The sequence below is a fragment of the Gadus morhua genome, chromosome 12 (assembly GCF_902167405.1).
Source record: "Gadus morhua chromosome 12, gadMor3.0, whole genome shotgun sequence".
Taxonomy (NCBI): Eukaryota; Metazoa; Chordata; class Actinopteri; order Gadiformes; family Gadidae; genus Gadus; species Gadus morhua.
The window spans coordinates 15642056-15662966 of record NC_044059.1 but is presented as its reverse complement, the minus strand read 5'-3'; the positions used below and the strand labels follow the sequence as shown (position 1 = coordinate 15662966).

General features: G+C 46.8%; 2 protein-coding genes across 10 annotated transcripts; one reads left to right on the top strand and one right to left on the bottom strand.

The window, feature by feature from the left end:
- Positions 1-4105: 4105 nt before the first annotated feature.
- On the top strand, positions 4106-6431 carry nphs2 (NPHS2 stomatin family member, podocin). The gene is given in 6 exon segments (XM_030372941.1): positions 4106-4114; positions 4242-4501; positions 5723-5771; positions 5773-5802; positions 6083-6117; positions 6119-6431. Coding segments are annotated over 6 exon segments (612 nt in total). The 3' UTR covers positions 6348-6431.
- axdnd1 (axonemal dynein light chain domain containing 1) lies at positions 6424-20638 on the bottom strand. 9 transcript variants are annotated; one of them, XM_030371836.1, is made up of 24 exons: positions 18877-20638; positions 18520-18659; positions 18098-18204; positions 17933-18011; positions 17737-17822; positions 17591-17647; positions 17152-17281; positions 16864-16985; positions 16426-16566; positions 16075-16179; positions 15788-15908; positions 15595-15696; positions 13023-13189; positions 12842-12902; positions 12198-12432; positions 10243-10459; positions 9878-9971; positions 9252-9433; positions 9005-9086; positions 8396-8725; positions 8054-8191; positions 7771-7835; positions 7438-7568; positions 6424-7058 (listed from the first exon to the last, which is right to left on the bottom strand). In XM_030371836.1, the coding sequence occupies exons 1-24, from the start codon at positions 18917-18919 to the stop codon at positions 6922-6924; spliced, it is 3072 nt and encodes a 1023-aa protein (XP_030227696.1). In that variant the 5' UTR covers positions 18920-20638; the 3' UTR covers positions 6424-6921. The 9 variants fall into 9 exon arrangements, 8 of the variants coding, with proteins under 8 accessions (XP_030227696.1, XP_030227698.1, XP_030227697.1 ...); XM_030371838.1 differs by having other exon boundaries at positions 17152-17260; XM_030371837.1 differs by having other exon boundaries at positions 17591-17644.
- Positions 20639-20911: the final 273 nt, after the last annotated feature.

Genomic DNA, 20911 nt, shown 5'->3' with positions numbered 1-20911 from the left:
TCAAGTATTACCTCTGTGGCCTGCGCTTCACTGTAAGGACTGACCACTCCGCGCTCCAGTGGCTCATGTCTTTCAAGGAGCCAGAAGGGCAGGTCGCACGGTGGATCGAGGAGCTGCAGTCCTACAGCTTCAGTGTGGTGCACAGGGCAGGGGTACGCCATACTAATGCAGACGCCCTCTCCCGACGCCCCTGCAGTCAGGATGACTGCCGCTACTGTGAAAGGATGGAGAGCCGTGAGAAGGAGCTGTGCAGCCAGGAGGAGGGATGTTCTGCGGTGGAGGTGGCGTCCCCAGTCTGCTGTGAGCTCCGGGAGGTCGACACCGCAGGATGGAGACGGCAGCAGGAGGAGGACGCAGACCTTCGACCAGTGCTCCAGTGGTTGGACCAACAGCGGCGGCCCCCATGGGAAGAAGTGGCCGTTCTCTCCCTGGTCACCAAGGGACTGTGGGCTAAGTTCGAGGCCCTGCGACTGTGGGATGGCGTGCTTCAGCGGGCCTGGAAGGAACCCGCCACCGGAGAGGTGAGGTGGCAGGTGGTGGTGCCTCACTCTCTGCGTGGGGAAGTGCTTCAAGCGGTCCATGGTGCCGTGGGCTCAGGGCACTTTGGGGTGACAAAGACCCTGCGTCGCCTCCGCCTTGGCTTCTACTGGGGGCAGCACAAGAGGGACGTCGAGGACTTCTGTCGCCGCTGTGATGGCTGCACAGCCCGCAAAGGCCCCACTGAAAGGTCCCATGCCCAGCTACAGCAGTTCCCTGTGGGGTCCCCTATGGAGAGGGTTGGGGTGGATGTGGTGGGCCCGCTACCCTGCACAGAGAGGGGGAACATGGTATGTCCTCACGGCCATGGACTATTTTACCAAGTGGCCGGAGGCGTACGCTCTGCCTGACCAGGGGGCGGAGACCATAGCGGACGCTTTGGTCGGGGGGATGATTAGCCGTTTTGGGGCAGCGGAGTCCATCCACAGTGACCAGGGGAGAAATTTTGAATCCCGTGTCTTTGCGGCTTTATGTAGCAGGCTGGACATGCAGAAGAGCCGTACTACCCCCCTGCACCCACAGAGTGACGGCTTGGTGGAGCGATTTCATCGCTGTATGGAGCAGCAGCTGGCCATTGTCTCGGCTGAGCATCAGCGGGACTGGGACAATCATCTGCCTCTGGTGCTCATGGCATACAGGTCAGCTGTCCAGGAGTCGACGTCCTGCACGCCTGCTCTGCTGATGTTGGGCAGGGAGCTTCGCACCCCAGCTGACCTGGCGTTTGGCCGGCCGCCCGACTCTCCCCCTGTTCCTCCCGGCCCAGAGTATGCCAGGAGACTCCAGGACCGCCTGGAGACGGCTCACTCCTTCGCCAGGGGACAGCTGCTGAGCGCAGGGGTGAGGCAGAAAAGGAACTATGATGTGCGTTCCCGTGGCAGGCACTTTGAGGCTGGGGAGCTGGTCTGGACCTACAGCCCGCAAAGAAAGAAGGGAAGATGCCCAAAGCTCGATAGCGAGTGGATCGGGCCATGCAGGGTCCTTGAGAGGATGGGGGAGGTGGTGTACAGGGTCCAGCTACCACCTCGGGGAAGGAGGGTGGCTCTCCACAGAGACCGGTTGGCCCCTTATCGAGGCACCGCCACCCCTCAACCTACTCCAGCGAGCCCTGCAGCTCCCCGCACCGGTGCGAATGGGCCCCGGACACGCACACCTCAGTGTTCTGGCCCTGGGTCCCCACCTAACCCTAGCCTTGTCTCCCCTCCCTGTCGATCACCACAGTCAGCAACTTGGCCCCCAGCCCCGCCCCTCCCTTTCCCCCTGCCCGCCCCCGGGCCTGACACTCGTGGGCCCCTCTCGCCCCCAGGCGCTTCTCCCCAGCCCCCCGTGGCCCCAACGCGGCCTCGTAGGGAGAGGAGAGCGCCGGGTCGCTTCCGAGACTTTGTTTGTTCCCTCGAGGACGAGGAACTTTGAAGGGGGGAGGCAATGTAGCGACCCTGGGACAGTTGAATGGTTTGTGTGTTGTGTGTTGCATTGTATTGTAATGTTATTCTTGTCGATCAGCGTGGGGGGCGAATCGTTGGGTCGGCTGGGGGGGGGGCCTTGGAGGAGCAGGAGGGTGGGGGCCTGCACGCGAGTGAGACCGTGTTGCCGGGGTAACCGGGGTTTGTTTGGGTCCGGTTTTTCAGCTGTTGGTGACAATGTTGTTACAATGTTACGGGTTTCGGTGACCTGGTTTTTGGTCCATTAAAAACTACCTTCAACTAATGACTCGACATGATTATGTCACCGGCAAGGTCGTTACAATATCACGGCCAAAAGCTCTGTGCACCTCCGGATGCGGGAGGGTTTAGCGGGTTTGTTTACCTACGTTGCTATGGTTACCAGTCTTGTGTGTTCCAACGTTTATTAGGTATCTAAATCGCTGTCTAATCAATACTTCATTCACTGCCTCTTCCGTGGTTTTTACAATTTTATGAATAGACTGAGTGGAGAAAGTTAATGCTGTTACTGTAGTCGATAATGTCTACAAATTCAACCCCCGACTGGTTGAAGGATTTCGGGTGGCTAGTTTATGATGCTAAGAACATGAAAATGTTCTGTACATTTTGTAAGGAAGCCCCATCGGCAATGGCAGGCTCCTCTCTGTTAATAACGGGGAACCCTAATCTGAAACGCGATGCTGTGGTGAAACACATCGAGTCAACTAGGCATTCTCGCTGTCCCGATTTCTATATAAATCGCACCCAGCCCAATAACCCTGGTACGGTGGAAGCCGAAATTGGTGCTGGTTTGTGTAGCCTAATGCCGCTTTTCCACTGCATGGTACCAGCTCGACACGACTCGACTCAGCTCGCATTTTTTGCGTTTCCACCGCGAAAACATGGTATCTGGTACCTGAAGTGGCTGCTTTTTCTAGTACCGCCTCGCTCTAGGTTCCAAGCGGCTGAGCCGATGCTAAAAGGTGACGTCGGCAGACGGCCGGCCACTGATTGGCCAGAGAGTGTGACGAAGTCACGAGAGCGACATGGCAACCATGCTGGTAACAGCCATAGCAGCGCCGCAGCCAACATATTCCACTTCTTCAACATGCCAGCTAATAATATGAACACGAATACCATCGCATCGATGTTCTCCATTGTTGTTATGTGGGTTCTGTCCATGTGTGGGTTACGTAGGTGTTGTTTGCGTCGCGTACAAAAATACGTCACGGCCCTTTCACGCAGCCGACCCCGCCCACGTCCCGGAGGTACTATTTGCGGTGGAAAAGGACCCGCGCTGCTACCGTGTCGAGTCGTGTCGTGTCGTGTCGTGTCGAGTCGAGCTACATGTGCGGTGGAAAAGCGGCATATATGTAATCTTGTCTATTTATTTGTCTTAATTTTGCTTTAGTAAGTTGGTGCTGTTGGTGTGTGCAATTTCTGCACGCTAATAAATGTTCTAAACAAAAACCTATTGTGCCCCCATTTTTTTTTGTGTGCTCCTGAAAAAAAAAGTTAGTGTAGAGCCCTGCTCCTGATGGACATTTTTTGTACCTGAATAAATTCATGCCAACGGCCTTGCTAACATCGGTCGCACTGCCTCCAATCCTTCCACCGCCGCAAGGCCAGCCTGGTAACACACCCCAACACTTGAGGTGACAGAACAGAGATGTTATCGTTTAACTATTTTTCAATGTGGTATTTGGGTACGAGTTCACATTTGAGGCATTTCAACTTCACTTGAGCTAATCTATATTGGGGTAACATCAACCTCTATCTCCAGGCCTGCTGTTTTTCCTACCTTGGCTGGATGTCTTCAAGAAGGAGGACATCACATTCAAAACTGTCCGTATACCATCTCAAACGGTATTTTGATCACATGATCCATTTTCAAACTAAACATTTGGAGTAGAACAGGTCCTCCAGAATAGGTTGTTGACTGTAAAGGGGACTGACCAGAAACACTGTTTTAGGAGATTTAACCAATTTCTTGTTCAGTCTGAGGGTTGTGTTCATTGGAAAAAGGTGTTTGTCACCCATGTATGCTTTGCAAGCATAAAACTTACTCTTGATGTTTAGTTCTCTGTTAAGTGGACTAACTAACCAGACATACCATTTATGAGCTTTAAGAACCTTCAAAAAGATGGAATATGAAAGTGGTTTGGCTCCTTAAAAGCATACCTCCATGTATTTTCAAATCCACTGTGTTGCTTTGGATAAAATCCTCTGCTTAATGACCAAACAGTGAAATAATTATCAAACCCTTACACACACACCTCTGCATAGGTGGTCACCAGAGACCTGGCGCGCGTTGAGGTGAGTGTCGTGTGTCTCTTCCGCGTCGAGAACGTCGTCCTCAGCACCGTGTCTCTGTCCAACCCTCGGGAGCTGCTCCAAGCTCTGGTCCAGGGAGCGCTCCGGGACGTCCGGGCCCGCCACGACTTCCACCAGTTTCTGCTCTACAGGAAGCTGGTTGGGCGAGAGGTCCGGGTGGCAGCTGACTCCCTGGCCGGTCGTTGGGGCATCAAAATGGAAAGGGCGGACATGTGAGTCCCTGGCTTATATGGATGGATGTGAGGCTAGCGCTGTATTAGTTGTTCAAACAACTGGAAGTGGTCATTTGAAGACCACCAAGCAAACAGTGAAGAACGGGGGAAAGAGTGGAAGTGATGGATGTGTGGGAGGTCTGGTGTTTATTATACGATTAAATAAAAGCTCAAATAATAACAATAGGATGGCGTCTCCTGGTTTGTCTCGTTTTTCCCTCTATATCTTCTGGTGCGTCTCATTGTTGGTCTCCTGGGGCCGGTTGCACCAACTGGGCGTAACCCTGGTCGTAACTACGCCTGGTCGTAACTTGGCGTTCTAAGTCCAACCTAACCGTTACGCCGGTTGCACCAACTGGGCTTAGCGTTCTTTTCACTAAGACCAGGCGTAAATCCTACGCCTGGTCAGGGGCAGGCGTAGAGTTGAAATTCCAGGCTGTTTCTATAGCAATTACATCCAATCCAATGCAGCTTTACCACCATCCTTGCAACGCTTCGCTAAACTGCATTTCAAAGCACAGCCGGCGATATGATCAGTGTTCACAGATCGACTGCCTGTCGGGAAGATATCGATGGCCGATTAGTCCGTTCTCAACTTATAATCAGTTGTGAATGTTGTTTTAACTATGTTTATATGTTTTATATAGGCCGACACATTAAACAAATCTCTCCTACAGAACCATTCCCGTCTAAATGCCTGCTCGTCGTAAAACAGACATTACAAATACATATTTTAATTATATTCGTTTGCAGTGTTTTATTGTTAGGCATTAACACAATTAATGAATGACAATGAGTGAACGAATGAATTATTTATTTCGGTGTCCAACAGCATGTCAAGTAAAATAGTAAACAGCTGTTGTCAAGAGGTATCCTAGCAACGCGGTGATATGCGCATACCATGGAACATTCACATGGCCGCGCATGGCTAAGACCGGGCATAGTTAAGACCAGGCGTAAGTCCCGTTGGTGCAACCGGCGTTAGTTCCATTCTAACGCCAGGTCGTAACTAAGACCTACTTAGCAGTTACGACCAGGCTTAGTTACGCCCAGTTGGTGCAACCGGCCCCTGGTGTTTCCTTGTGTTTATTCTGGTGTCTCCTTGTCTCTCCCTGTATCTCTCGTGTTTCACACTGAGTGTCTCCTTGTGTGTCACTCTGTTTGTCTCCTGGTATGTCCCCCCCTTGTGTTTCTTCTTTTGTGTCTCCTGGTGTATGTCAGAGAGGAGGTGAGCATACCAGAGGAGCTACAACAGAACATGAGGGAGCAGCAGAGACGTCCAACGACGAGCTCAGATCATAGTGAGAACACACATGAAGAGAAAGACGACACAGATGGAAAGATGATGAAACTGACGTGTGCACAAGGAAGTGATACCAGTCTCATATTTATCGCTATGTCACTCTCCTGCTATATGTCCATCTCTCTCTTCGTTTTGTCTCCTCCCTCTCTCGTTCTTCTCCTGTTTTCCTCTTCCTGTCTCATCCCACTCTCCTCCGTGACGTCCTTTTCTCTTCACCTACTCTATGTTGCTCTCCTCCCCCCTCTCTCTTCTCCTGTCTCCTTCCCCTCTCTCTCCAGGGGACGGGGGCGGAGGGCGAGCGAGCGGCCTGCCAGACTGAGGGAGTCCCTGGACTCCATATCCGGTTCTCCTGCTGCCATCCAGCTGCGCCTCCTCCAGCTCCTCACCACCCTCCAAAGATTTGAGCGACCCCCGCTGCTCCTCACACTCCCCGCCGACCTCCTCACCATGACCCAGGACCTCTCCCGGCTCCCCCCACCCCCACCCTCCCTCTCAGCAGCAGAGGAGGGGGAGGAGGAGCAGACAGACTCACCTATGATGTAACCTTCTCTAATCAACTGATGTTTTTCCGTACAGTATTAATGTTCCATAACAAATATTTATATAAAAAAATAATATATATATTTACTTTTTAATTCATCTTACATTACCAAGTGTCGGGTATTTAACTAAAAGTTAGTACAAGGAACCATTCCATTCTCACCAACAAGTTTATGCATTAAGGATGAGGTTCATGAGAATGAGTCATTTTCTTAGTTAGATAGTCAAATATGTTTCAAGTAGGAAGTTTCACTTGAGTAGAATAATTTAGTCTCTCTTTGAACATTTGCTTCTCTGTGATTAATTCTGAAACATCTTACGAAGAGAGAAACAATGATTAAATTATGGATTCCTTCTCAAATCAGAGTTTTAATTAACCTAAATGTTCTCAAATGTTCGTCAGAGCTTTTCTCTGAACATCTCACCGTTAGTCTGTATATCTTCTTTATACAGTCTTCATAAAGCATAATTTTCCAAAAAAAACAACTTATAGTGAATGTTATGTGGCTTTCAACCCTTGACCAATAACTTGTTCTGTCACTGTTTTACTGGCATAAGGATAGGGTGTTTGGTTCCGTTAGTGTCTCTTGGATCTCTTGGTGGGCTTGGTTCTTGAACTGGTTTTCTTTGGAGCAGCTGGGGTCAATTCTGGTACCGTATCTTCTTCCGTACATGCTGAATCTGCTCGTTCTTGTTGGTCTGCTTCAGTATCAACTGCAAAACAAACTAACATTAGAATCAGTGTTTACTATAGACATGGAAGTTCATTCATAAAAAGTTCTGCCGAACGTACTGTTGTTCAAACAGGACTTGGTCTTGTATTTATTAAATATGTATTCAGGTTGTGTATGGACAATGAGAGTTTTGGATACCAAGCCACAAGGTTCTTGGTTTGAACCCTAATTTCCACATGCTAAGATATGGATGTCTTTGAGCAAGATGCATAACCCACAACCAGCTCATTAATGACAGGAATCTAAAATGAACTGCCAAATTCTACTGGATAAAAGTATTGCTTAATCAGTTATCATCTGGTCATTACGATATTCTCAGACCCAATAGCCCGCCGGACCCTCCATGGTTCTGGTTGTACCTGCAGGCTCCATGCTTATCTTGTCATGTAGTTGACTTTCCAGGTGCAGGATCCTCAGCCGCGCCCCCTGTAGTGCCTCCTCTGCCGTTACAGCCCTCTGCTCACAGAGCTGGAGCTGGACCACATAGGCACTGACACACACAAATATATAATCATAAAAAACACACACACACACACACTACTTTTGTTACGTATATGGATAAGTTGTTTCAGTAAAACAAATGAAAAAGATGGGAAATGTTAACAGTGACACACAGACATACAAGCAGGTAGAAAGGCAGAAAGGCATGTAGCAGGTGTGGCAAATAAACAGACAGGTCAAGGTATATTTACTGTAGTTCTCTCTGTAGTAGGTCCATCGTGCTCAGAGAATCCTTCTGAGAACTATCCCCTTCAGTCTGATACATAAACAAAACAACAGAGAAGTTGATATAGTCACTTTGAAAAGGTTTCATGCAGTAATATTGATGGTATAATGGTAAGATAGTATCATACTTTTAAATAAGAAACTATAAGCAATGTATTCTGCTTGTCTTGCTAGTCAGTGAAAACAAGTTCACAAGTTATTTGTAAACAACATTCAGAAGTACTACGTGTGTTGTTTGTGGTTCCCAACCGTATCTCGCTGGGCATCGCTCTCTGCCAGGGTTCTCTCCGTGATGTTTCCATCATAGCCAATCATCTTCACCACACTGACAGAGCCTTCCTCTGGACCTTCCTCCTCCTCCTGCTCTTCATAACGTGGTGGCTCCTCCTACAGAAGAGCAACAGACATTACATAAACATCGACCCCAGTCCCTAAACACACAAGAATGACTTGCTTGAGGGCAAGATGGGGGGTTTATTATTATCATCTAACAAATTTGTATATAGTGGCAGCAGGCTCAGTATAAGACACTCCCTCTTGTGTGATATAATTATGATTATGAATGACATCTGATGTGTGTGTGTATGGTACCAGAGAGTGGTGACTCAATGCTGTTGACAGCAGGAGCTCAGGGTCACCTAACAAGGGCTTGCTGAAGGAGCTAGGGGGGTTTGGGGCAGGGCAACAACGTTTGTAGTCTGGGTGTGCCAAGTTGGAGTCTGGCTCAGGGAGCTGCAGGGAGGCGGAGTTAGGGGGGTGGGAGGCGGGATCATATTGGTCGGAGGCAGGGTCAGTGTGGTTGGGGGCAGAGTCAGGGTAGTTGGAGGAGGGCCGTGGTGGGCTGATTGAAAGCTCCACCGGACCGCGCTTCACGTCCAACAGCAGAACCCGACACGTTTCTATCCAATCACTGCATTCTTGCTGTGGACACAAGCACACGCACGCACGCAATGAGAGTTTTGGATACCATGCCACAAGGTTCTTGGTTTGACACACACACACACACACACACACACACACACACACACACACACACACACACACACACACACACACACACACACGTCATTTGTATTAGCATCATTCTTCATAACAAATTTTAGAAAGGCTCCATCAGCAGAAAGGATAGGACAGTAATACAGGGCCCTGGCTAAATTGATGTGATGTAGGCACAAATCCAACCCCCGAGAACTTTTCTACCTGGAACCTCTGGTGCTCGTACATCTGGCTGTCTGCATACACGTTTTTCTGCAGCTCCTCGTTGACAATTAACTGGCAGGACCTTGGGTCAAAATACAAACATTCATCAAACTGCTCCATTCAATGCCTGCATTATACAGGAATCCCGAGAATTAACCCATTGTACAGGATTCTTCAATCTTCCTTTAACAAAGTGAATCAATAGATTACGCAGGAATATTTCAGATCTGATATTCTGATCTTGTACCTGCTGATGTTCTGGGACAGGCGCTCTAGTTTCTGGACTAGCTCTCTGGCGTCTCGCTCCAGGGGGTCCAGATGGCCGACCTCAGTGAGTGAAGAGTCCTGAGGGTCCTGGTCATGGTCAGGTACCAATGTGATCAGCAGGGCCACCGTCCAGCGGATCAGGGATGTGTGGAGAGAGGAGATCTGGAAGAGTTGAAGGGAGATACCCAGTAAAGACCAGAAATTAGAGACTGTTACGTAAGGCTGGGGTTAAAGAAGTAGACAGAGACGGAGCTGCATTCAACGTGTTTACTCTTGAACTCCCGAAATCATCTGTGGCCCCTCTAAACGGGTCCGTGCAACAACATACATATAGCTCCGCTATATTCTTTACACAACAGAGACCAGGAGATGGAGACATAATAGAAAGCCCTAGCGGCTAGGGTGTGACTCCCAACCAAAAAGGTTCAGTTTGATCCCGAAAGTCCAGCTCTCTTCGTCGAGCATTCAAGGGAAACATAACCAAACTGAATCAAAAGGAGGGGGAGAGGAGAAGCTACAGATAAGGAGCTAGAGAGGAAGTGAAGAAGAGAGAAGGTGAGAGGAGAATGGTGAGGAGTGAATGATCTGTTTCATGTTGTTTCTCACCGAGTCATAAAGGCTGCTGTTCTCGTTGTTGAGGAAACGGGATTGGCTGGCAACAAAGTCTCTTAAGGAGTCCAATACATCTGCTGTTTTAACGCTGCACACACACATTTGAATTATATTATTTCTGTCCACATCAATACAAAAGATTATGTAGGACATAAGTAACACTAGATGCAAACAAATGTAATAACTTGTCAGTAGAACGTAAAAGTAAGATGCACGGGGGCAAGAATGCACGCACACACACACATGCACACACTAACACAACCACAAATAATCTTGCTAACTCCTTGAGGTTGAGTTTATGAATTGAATATATAGTGCGCTTCTTAGTTAGTGTCTTAGCTAGGTTTGTGCATACTTACTCAACATGTAGTTTCACCTGGGTTCTCTCGTACTCCGATTGGCTGCAGGAGACAAGCTGCAGTATTTCATCTGCTATACTCTGCCAATGAAAGAGGGCCTTCTCCAGCTTTAACCAATCAGATGCCTGCATCGTATCTGACTGCCCAATGGCTGTCCTCATTTTGTTGGCCCAGGCCTCCATCGGGCTTACTAGAGACATGGTGAGTTTATGGATGCCTGAAGCAACCAGTGTCAGAAACAACATGAAACAGAAAGTTGACTACATGTAAGCTAATTTCCTCAAACATATACACATTTTGATCATGATATAAACTGTAAGCAGGAATGCAAATGATTTTAACATTTTAAACCCTTACTTGCTCCTTAATGACATGTATTCTCTGAAAGTAGCTTTGGATTAAAGCATCTGCTAAATTACTACATGAAAAACATAATTATAAAACATTTCTGATCCAAAATGCACCAACATGATAAGCTGTCTGTCTTTTTTTGGACCTGAGGAATTATTTTGCACGTGTGTGTTTGTTTGCATTTAAAAGGTCTAAAGTGTGGTAGGCTAGAGTTGATCTATCCATCATACATCTGGGTCGACATTTTCATGTGTGATGTCAAAACATTTTGAAATAGCTTGGAAAGACGAACACCTGACATCCGTACACCTTGTTGCAAAATAGGGTTCATTCAAGTATTTGGGCCCTATTTTAACGGTCTGAATCGCAAGTGAGAAGCGCAAGTAGCTTTGTGGGTGGTTCTATGGCGATGTTGCTATTTTACCGGCGCATAAATGACTCTTGCGCCTGGCACAAATCTAAAAAGTGTTGGTCTGAAGAAGCCTAATTACCCGTAGGTGTGGTTTGGGCGTAACGTGCAATAAAGCAATGAGAGTGCCATCTCCCATCCCCTTTAAGAGCTATGAGCGCATTTGAATCTGACGAGTTGATATTTTGACAGCGCGTTTGTCTCCGATGAGACAGATGCATGACCACATGAATTTCAAACTTCAAAAGGCTCAATTTATGGCCAAATAATATGGCCTAATTCACACATGGAATAGCATTTTCTTCCACAACTTCAGAAATCCTAAAAAAAGAAATCCAGAGTCCTCAAATAAATTTCGGCAACGAAAACTTAACACACATATGATATGCGGTAACTGTGGTTCTATTTAATGATATACGCGATACATTAACAAACATAATTTCTTACCAGTATTGTATGCATTATCGTTATCGACTTGTGTTCGTAATATGCATGTGTCCCCCCGTTAATATACATTGCCATGGACTGTATTTTGCGTTACGTGTTTAGTTTGCGAGTGTTTAAAGAGACGCATTCATTAATTGTTTTACACATGCACCATGCGCGCCCGCATTCATTCATTCTTTTTAACACTCACTCGCGGCAAAACAATGTTTTCTCACGATCAAATACTCATGAATCCTAAAGGTTATGGGCTTGTACACGATGTCTGTGTAAAGAAAATATGCGTTTGCTGTACAGTGTTTGCATTGCTTTAAAAGTACAACTTATTAGCACTGTATCAGCTGTTCTTTCCCAAATAATTTACCAAGAATGTGTGGCTAGGTAGATGAGAGAAGCAAAGAGTATGCGCGAGGTGCACAACCAACATTATGCATGCGCCCTTAAAATAGCATCTGAACAATGCCCCACAGACTTTAAACCATGTATTTCCTGGTTTGTGGCACGATTGTTTTCTGAAACTGCAAAATAGCACCAGGGAACGTTTGCGCCAAAACACGCCTCCTCCTTTTGTCGAACCGCCCCTTTGGGCGCAAGATCATTCCCTAATTTACCGACCCGTGGCGGTGGAGGGAAAATAACGCTCTGCGCCAGTTGCAAACTAGCAACGACACAGGCGTCGAAAGTCAATTGCGCCGGATGCAAGATAGGGCCCTTTGTGTGTTTTCTGTATGTGTGTGTTTGGGACTCTGACCGTTCTCTCCATTGACCCGTGTCTCCAGCTGTTGGTGGAGCTCAGACACCACTCTGCCCTGCTTCCTCATGGCCTCCTGGCCTCTTGGAGGCTCTCCATCTAGGCCGGGGTGTCTCCGGAAGACGCAGAGTGCAACCTCGACCCAGGAGTCCTCCAGATCCACCAGGTCCTTCAGGGAGTCCTGACAGGAGAGCATCTGTTCCCCGCTGTAGCGCTCGCATTGCACCGTCAGAGTCTACAGGACCACCACCACATGTTCAATACCAAACCCAGTGGATAAATCAGCCAGAACTGGTATGACTGGAGAATGACGAGTAACAGGTCTACACGGTAGCATCCAAGAGCAAGAGGTCTGAATCCTACCTTCTTCTTGATGATGGATCTACAATTCATATCAAATTGCTTTGGATAAAAGTATCTTGACCAAATCCTAATTATTTTAGCATCGTGTCATGTCTGATTAAGGAGGATTATAAAAATGTGCATGGTGTGTAAAAGCTGCCGAGGTGCAATCAAGCAAGCAATGAATAGCTGACAGGAAACCGTACGGTATGACTGGAGGCAGATGAGAGCAGATCAGAGGGCTGTTTATCTCATGTGGTTGTGCTTGCACCAGCCCGTTCAGAGTAATCTATTACACCTACATTGGTCCACTGCATCAGCTCAGAGTAAATATCTTCCTCTTCATATTTTGGTGCTGCACTCCTAAAAACAAAACATTAGCATCTCAACTCATCGTGACAATTTTTTAATATCATGAGCGGAATAAACAGTAACAGAAATAGGATTAGTTACAGCAGTAGGAGTCTTAGTACAATACTCTACCTATTGGTTGCGGTGCAGATGTCAAGGCGCTTGGTGATGCCCTGCAGTACGGTCTGGATGAGTTTACACTGAGCTCGCTCAGTGTCCCTCAGACGCTCCATGAAGCACGCAAGCTGCTCCCTCCAGCTGTCACTTAGCTGTACGATGATGTTCATCTGCTCCGTGTCCTTGAACACAACCAACACGTACGCCAGATAGTTCTCAGCAATATGTTGGATAAAAGCTTCTGCTAAAGAACTCAAATGGAAATGTAATGATATTGACTGTATTCAGCATAGCTGAGCATGCCGTATTTTATCCGTCCTTAATTGCAACCGTTTTACTTTGGTATTTGTTCTGTTGGTGTTGTGTACTATTGTGCAGCATTGTCTAGCGTAATTGTAGAGAGTGTTGCTGGTAGTCTACTGTGGTATTGTCTAGTGTAGTACTGTGTAGTATTGTGTCGTTGTTTAGCCTTACTGGAAGTGCAGCGTGGTGTTGTAGTAGAGTAGTGATTGTGTGAGTGAGTGTAGTGATAGTGTAGTTTTGTATTGGCCTGCAGTATTTCAGGAGGTAGAATGCAATTGTAATGGAAGTTTCCACAAGGCCTGGTATTCTCACGTTATTAAGACACTGTTGCCTCTCAGTTATTATCTATAGTAACCATTTCACTGTTTGTGCCGTGCTTATCACCCTTGGGGGGAAAACTGAGAAAGCCACGGCTGACTCGCAGCAATACCACAAGCTGCATCCTGAGATGGCCGAAAGGAGTAGTGGCATCCCTTTCTCCAGCTGTGCCCTCAAGCACATACCCCTGCTTTAAAGTGTGTATTGGAAGTTAATGTTTTTAAAAATATTTATACATAACATTCTCTGAAAATTGCCCTTTGAAATTAAAATGCAGGATTTTATCACTTTAAAAAAGTATATCGGCAAAAAATCCAGTTTTAAAGTGACTATTTTCAGCAAGGCTTCAAAAACCGTTGTTTTTTTATGTGATACGTCAAACGCGTCATATTACGTAGGAATTGGTAGACGCGGTTGCTGTTGCTGCCTCAGCTCTATGCGTAGTTGTGAGTAGTTACCGCGGTGAGCGGCCTTGTATTCCCCCCCCCTGTGGTTTTTGGGTTTTTCTAATCGACGAGATGAGGTTTTGTATCTGTGGGGGTTGTTCCAACTCCGACCTCCTGTCCGACCATCTCCGATTTCACAGTTTCCCCGATCGGAGAAAGGATGGAGCAGGCTTTCGAGCCTGGGTGCATTTTGTACAGGTGAAGAGAAAGGACATTTTTTTCCGCCTCTGTCACCAAATACACGTTCATTTGCGCGGCTCCTCTGCTGCCTCTGCGTGTCTTTGTTTTGCATTGTCATGAGTGGACCCAGTCTGAGCTGATAACCTGTAATAACCCAGCTGCCTCACACCGCCAGCACGGATCTGGGCTTCCTCCGACAGCCTGCAGACGAGTGGGCGTGTCCGTGTAGAACGTCTCCCTCTCTCAACACAACCATCATGGGATCTTGTGATTGATCGCAAGCCAGTGCTGTGCAAACCATCTGGGTCCTCACGGCGGGAGGTCGAGGTCGTCGCTCCGGAGGCTGAACGAGGTTGGGCTCGGATGGGACCGACCCGTGTAGGTCAGCCCGCCGTTGGTATTGGTGGACGGAGTTCTTGAGCGCTCCACAAACACCTGGAAACGGATCTTGTCCAGTAGGGAGCAGTTTATGTGATCGACCCGAACCAGCTGCGGCGGGGTGGCGGTGTTGATGTTCATGCCGCTGCAGGAGGACATATGCTTCGGGTCTCTCCGCAGGGAGGACGGGGAGTGCTGCGACGAACTGGTCCTACTCGACACGCAGATCTCCACTTTAATAATCTCCAGTTTGGTGGCGCCTATCCCACTCACCAGCGCTAGGTCCTCCACCTTCTTGAAGCCCAGGCAGGGTCATGAGCTCTTCCTCCGTGGCCGTGTTGATGTTCAGCCGCTCCTGGTTCACCATAATTCTCCTGACACCACAACTCTATCTCCCTCCTATTGCCATGGTGTCTCCCCCTATTAGGTGGTTGCTGTTCTCCCTCACGGCTAGCTGGCTCAAAATTGTACGGAAGTGGTCCGAAACTGTTATCCATTGTTGTTATGTTGCCTATGTAGTCTATGATGATCAGAACGTCCGTCTACCAATTCCTACGTCACGCTCGAAAAAGAGCGTTTGAGATGCGGAAGTAAAATTGTATCACAAAAACGGCTCAAGATGCCACTTGTAGTGTAGATTTATTAATAAAAACTAAAAAATCGTGTATTCGAATTTTTTTCCTATATGATTCTTCACTGCAGTATCTAACTTCCAATACGCACTTTAACACTGGAATGTGGCCACTGTTTGGGGCCCACTACATCACTTCAACCTTTTTATGGTTGTTGTGCTGAGTGGCCTCTCTGCACAGAGGTAACTTACCTTTGGCAATACAGGTATGTTGGCAATACAGGTTTGAAGAGACAATATAAGAATACTGTTTGGCTGACCTGTGTAGGGTAGTGAGATTATAGTGTAGTATTGTGCAGTAATGTAGTGTATTGTTAGTGTGGTAATGTACCTTGATAGAGATAAATGTAGCGTACTGTTGGGCTGTCTTGCACCAGCTCTCTGCACTGACATGCAGCCGGTGAAACTGCTTCAGCTTCCCTAAACTGATGACCTGATGATGTAACAACCAATCATCTTCATCAACTCTTTACCTCACACTTACATTTTTGTTCTGATTTGGTTTGGATGCCCTAACTACAGACCTTAGCAGCGAGGCTGAAAGTGTCAGCCCTCCAGAGGTCTCTCTCCTCAGCAAGCGTCTCCATCTGGCTCTGCAGGCGCCTCCTTTGCAGCTCATACAGCTCGTGGTACTCCCGGAGAAGACTGTTATCGAGACCCGGGGCCAAGAGTTAAGTTAACGCAACAGACAGAGTGGGGACACAACACAGAGAAAACGTGGAGCAAAGACCAAGTAGACACAGGAACCCAAAATCATGCTAGGATTACCAAGGGGTCGTAAAACCATAAATCAAAATCTGTATTCCCTCACTCAGCATTCTTGGTGGCCTGGTCCAGAGCTTCTGCCAGGTTCTGCTGGGCTTGCTCGGCCTGCTGGGATAGGCTCTCATCGTGAGTCTTGATCTCAGCCAGTTCCCTGTGGAGAAACAATAGCCACGATACCCTAAGAGATAAACTAACGTACGGGTGAAGATGGAGATACACATGAAGAAAGGGATACAGATGAAGACAGAGTTCCAAATTAAGACAGGGATACAGATGAAGACAGGGATACAGATTAAGATAGGGATATGGATAAAGACAGGGATACACGTGACATGAAGACAGGGATACAGATGAAGATAGGGATATAGATGATGACGGAGACTGCAGGCAGGTCTACGTGTTGAGGTGCTGGATGCAGGTCTTGAAGCAGACCACCTCCTGGGTCAGTATGTGGTTCAGGGCTCTCTCAGCCAGGCTGGCCGCATGGAGGCCTTTCAGCTGTCGGGGCACTCTCTCCAGGAGACACACATACTGCTGCCTGGAGACGAACAGATGCACGGAAGCGTTTAGCATAACAGTCCATCTCTTTGTGTTTCTAAAGTCCATTTCTAATTTGAAAAAAGGTCTATCCTTATGTGGTCATAAAGGCCATCTTTATATGGTTTGAAGGTCTGTATGTTGTTTTTAAGTGTCTATGTAGTTTCAAATAAAATCAAATTTTGAAGTATTTGGCTTTTCAGGTCTGTGTCTATGTGGCTCTAGGATCCACATATCATTCAAGTTGAATTGTTGTTTTATTTGTGGTTCTGTAGGTCCGTCACTCTGTGGTTCTGACCTGATTCTGTCCAGCAGCAGGCCTCTCTCTGCACAGTTCACGCTGACCTGTCGGATCAGCTCGTGGAAGACGATGTTGTAAATGTTCTGTTCCACCTTAAGCAGCTCCAGCAGCGCCCCCATCTGCATACATAGAGGAACAGGGGTGTTGGGAATAAGGGTCTGTTGATGGCATGGTGATGCAGTCATCAGAGACGGGACTGTTTATGATGTCAGGGTAGGCCTGCTGATGACATCACAGAGGAGAGGCTTGGTTATGTCATCAGGGTCAGGGTCGGGGTGTATCCACCTGAGAGATGTCAGTAAGGTCCTCAGTCTGCTGGTGGATCCCTGTTTTCTCCATCATGTCATCCATCACCTGGATCAACTTGACCACCTCCCAGCGACTACTGGGCCTCCTGGTAACACACAAACTTACTCTGAAAAACAATGTAGTGAGTTAAACCTCAATTTCAACCCAAATCCGTATGAAAATGATATCAAATAATAATAATAATAATAATACATTTAATTTAGAGGCGCCTTTCAAGACACCCAAGGTCAAAATTATTATGTATACAAAATATATAAGTACACACATGTGTTCTTGTAAAAAAGTGGTTAACACTGGATTGTACAGAAATTGTAGTTGAGAATGTTGGTTGCAATTGGACTATGGTTGCGCCATGAAAGATAACTATGATGATTATTGTATTTATTGCAATTATTGTTATTGTAAAATTACTCACAGTGATGGAAACAGTATCAGTGGGTGGTGATCATCTTGCACCTCGATGGTGGATCTACTGAGATAGGACAGACAGGCAGAGGTGAGAAAGGAGGAGTTAGAAAGAGTCTCCTCTGGTCTTCTTGGCTTGTTGGGGGATGGACTCACTGTCCACATAATTCTGGCACCGGCACCCCCTGCTGTTTCACCACATGGTATTCCACTGGGATCAAATTCTCAGCTATAGTCCCTTCCTAGGAACAGACAGACAGATAGAGAAACTGTCTCTCAACACTGCTGTACATCTGTCTCATTACTACTGTACACCCGTCTCAAAACACTATTGTAGCATACAGCAGCCTACCTTTGTCTGGCCAATCATGGGCGGAAGCGATATCCTCTTGTTCTGGGTTGCCATGGAGTCACTCATGAAGGAAACGTCCCTGGGTTTGCATCGACAACAACAAAAAGGATTGGGCTTGGAAAACTGAATATCAAGCTATATGGCCACTGGTACGGTGTGACCAACCTGCCAGCTCCTTTGCCGGAACCCTGGCCATTCTGCTTGCTGTCTCGGAGGCTGAATGACTGTTGGCTATTCCGTTGGCTCCAGGCACCATTCATCCCACCACGCTCCTTTGAAACACAACTTTTAACTTTTAACAAAAAAACGGTATCAATATCCTTAACAGCAAATCATGACCCCTTACATATGATTCACACAATTCTCCTCTGGGATGAATAAAGCAAGGCATTAATGTGTAATTTGATGTTGTACCCTAAATTAGCTCATGTGTAATTCTACCATATAACTTTAAGCAATAATGTTTAATTTACTCTCTAAACTGTAAGCAGTAAAATGTAATTTTACCATGAAAAAGGTGAGCGGACTTCTTTAATGCATTATTAAAAGTAACTGCGGTAGCCAGCATGCTCCAGAGGGTAGGCTACCTTGCGCTGGGACCTGCTTTCCACGGGTCTCTCCTCCCCGCACAGAGAGGCCTGCAGCTCCCTGGGGATGTGCGTGTTCTCAACTGGAACAACCCGCGTTTTCCAGGACGACACGGATCTCTCACGGATCTCAGGTAGCTCTGATGTTAATAGCAATTTATACGTTCGAGTACTTTATATTTCATTATTAACGAAGCTGGTGTATAAATATGACCTCACGGCTCTGCGTAAAACTGGCCATTATCCACTGACTGTAAGTAATAATTAAACAATCAACGGTCTACAGCAGCTGACTACGAACTTGGAGAGAGAAGGAAATCTTGTGCTAATTTTACTTTATTTACCCAAAAAGCTTACCTTGAATCTCATCTGACGTGAACGATCTCGAAAACGTGGCCATAACGATACGGATCCTTAATTACTCAGTATAAAACTTTGTCAAATAAAAGGTACCATTAGGCACGGACGCACGGGGGCGTTACCATGGCGACATCACAGACGCACGGTCAGGTTTTATCGGAGGCAGGGAGAAATAAACAAAACAAACAAAAGTGAAATTAATCTTCCTTATTGTTTCGCTAGTCTCAACCCCCATGTTTTCAAACAAAAACTAGAAAAACACAGTAGGCTATAGGCCTATATACAGTAGTTGTAATGTGAGATTGAATACTGAAACATGATCATGTTCTGAAGACGATAGACCCCTGAAGACAAGTCCCGCCTCCGAGGCTCTTGGTTCCATGTTTAAATGTCTATGGAAACTAACATGGGGGATTTGAAAGAGCGTACGTGACAAACTCTGTAGGAGGCGAAAAAGTAAAAGCTGCTCAGGTTTTGAACAACACACTTTTTCCATCTAGATTCCACTTGGGTTTTGGATTGTCGATGCCGTTAAAGTAGTTAACTATTATGAAGAAGCATTAAGGCCGTCACACACCGCCGCCGAAGCGGCGCGTCAAAAAGACAGCCCCCATTTTTCCGTATGTACTAGCCCACACCGGCGCCGAGCACTGCTGTGTCCCCCACTGTACAGCGTCAGCCTAATCCAAAGGGGTATTAAGTTTCCATGGCTTTCCGAGCCAAACTGACGTGAGGAGTCAATGGATTGTAAACATACGCGGGGTAAATATGTCATCACCACTCACTTTAAGGTCTGTAGCAGACACTTTAGTTCTGACAAGATGATTGAGCCAACTACTCTACAGGGTCGAAGGAGACTTACAAAAGGTGCCGTAGCGACCCTTTTTGAGTGGAACCAGTATCGAAACCCCAAGGCGCGGCGTATGGGAGAGAGTGGATCGGTTCGTCGAAACTGCCCCTCCGGAAGATGAAGTTGATCTCCTTTTCAACGATCGAGACTGCTCTTTCCCTGAACCGGCTGCCATGGATACATCCGCATCCGCTGATGAAAGTGTCTCAAATGAGGTAGCTACAAGAGCTGAGAAAGGAGCCACAGGGTTTACGTCTCCAGCGAGAGTTTGAACTGCAACGGTTTGCTGGCTCCGACGCAGACATCCGAATTTACACAAGGGAAGTCACTACATTTTTTTTGTATTAGCCTATGTTATTAGCCTAGTCCCTACATGACGGGGATATGTGTCAGACTCAGGCAGGGACATTGTTGCTTAGAAAATAGCTTTACGTTACAGATTAATTTATAGTAGGCCTACTGTACCAAATTATTTCTATGTGAATGATAAATAGCACACAAGTAGTGGCATGTTGAGAGATGGTGTAATTGGAGTTGGGGATGTCCATGTCTTATCAGAATTGATATATGAATGTGACTGCACCAGTAGTACAGAAACAAACAACTTTTATAATACAGATTTGTGTAAAGACTTGCAGAGACTGCTTCCAGTTCAAGTCTACAAAAGTTTATTATTAAATAGTTGAAAAAAGTAATATTATTATTCTATGAGATGAAAATAGGAGCACTGAAGCGACAGCGCCAGAATGTGACCGTTTCCAACTCCACCAATGCTGGTCCTAGAACAAAAATACTATTAAAAAACAATTGTAAAAATGTATGATTTGAGCAGGTAACACCCTACTTATCTGCTTGCAAGTACACGGCAAACCACCAAACCGCGCCTCCCAAAGATACGGCCCGGACAGGAACACTACTCTAAAAAGAAAGAGCACAGAGACCACATTAGGGCATTGGATATCCAGATACATCAGGTTGTCTTACAGTAAGTTGGGGCAGTAATTGAACTGCACCCAAAGAGGAAACTAAACAAACCTGTCAGCTGAGTGCCAGGGATTAGTTACGACGCCATCCGGTAACCGTTGCGTAGTGGCACAAGTCACAATACAGGTAAAAGGGAGGTGACTGAGGCTGAAACAGGTATATGGGAGAAATACAGGTCACCTATGGGGCGCCGTTTGT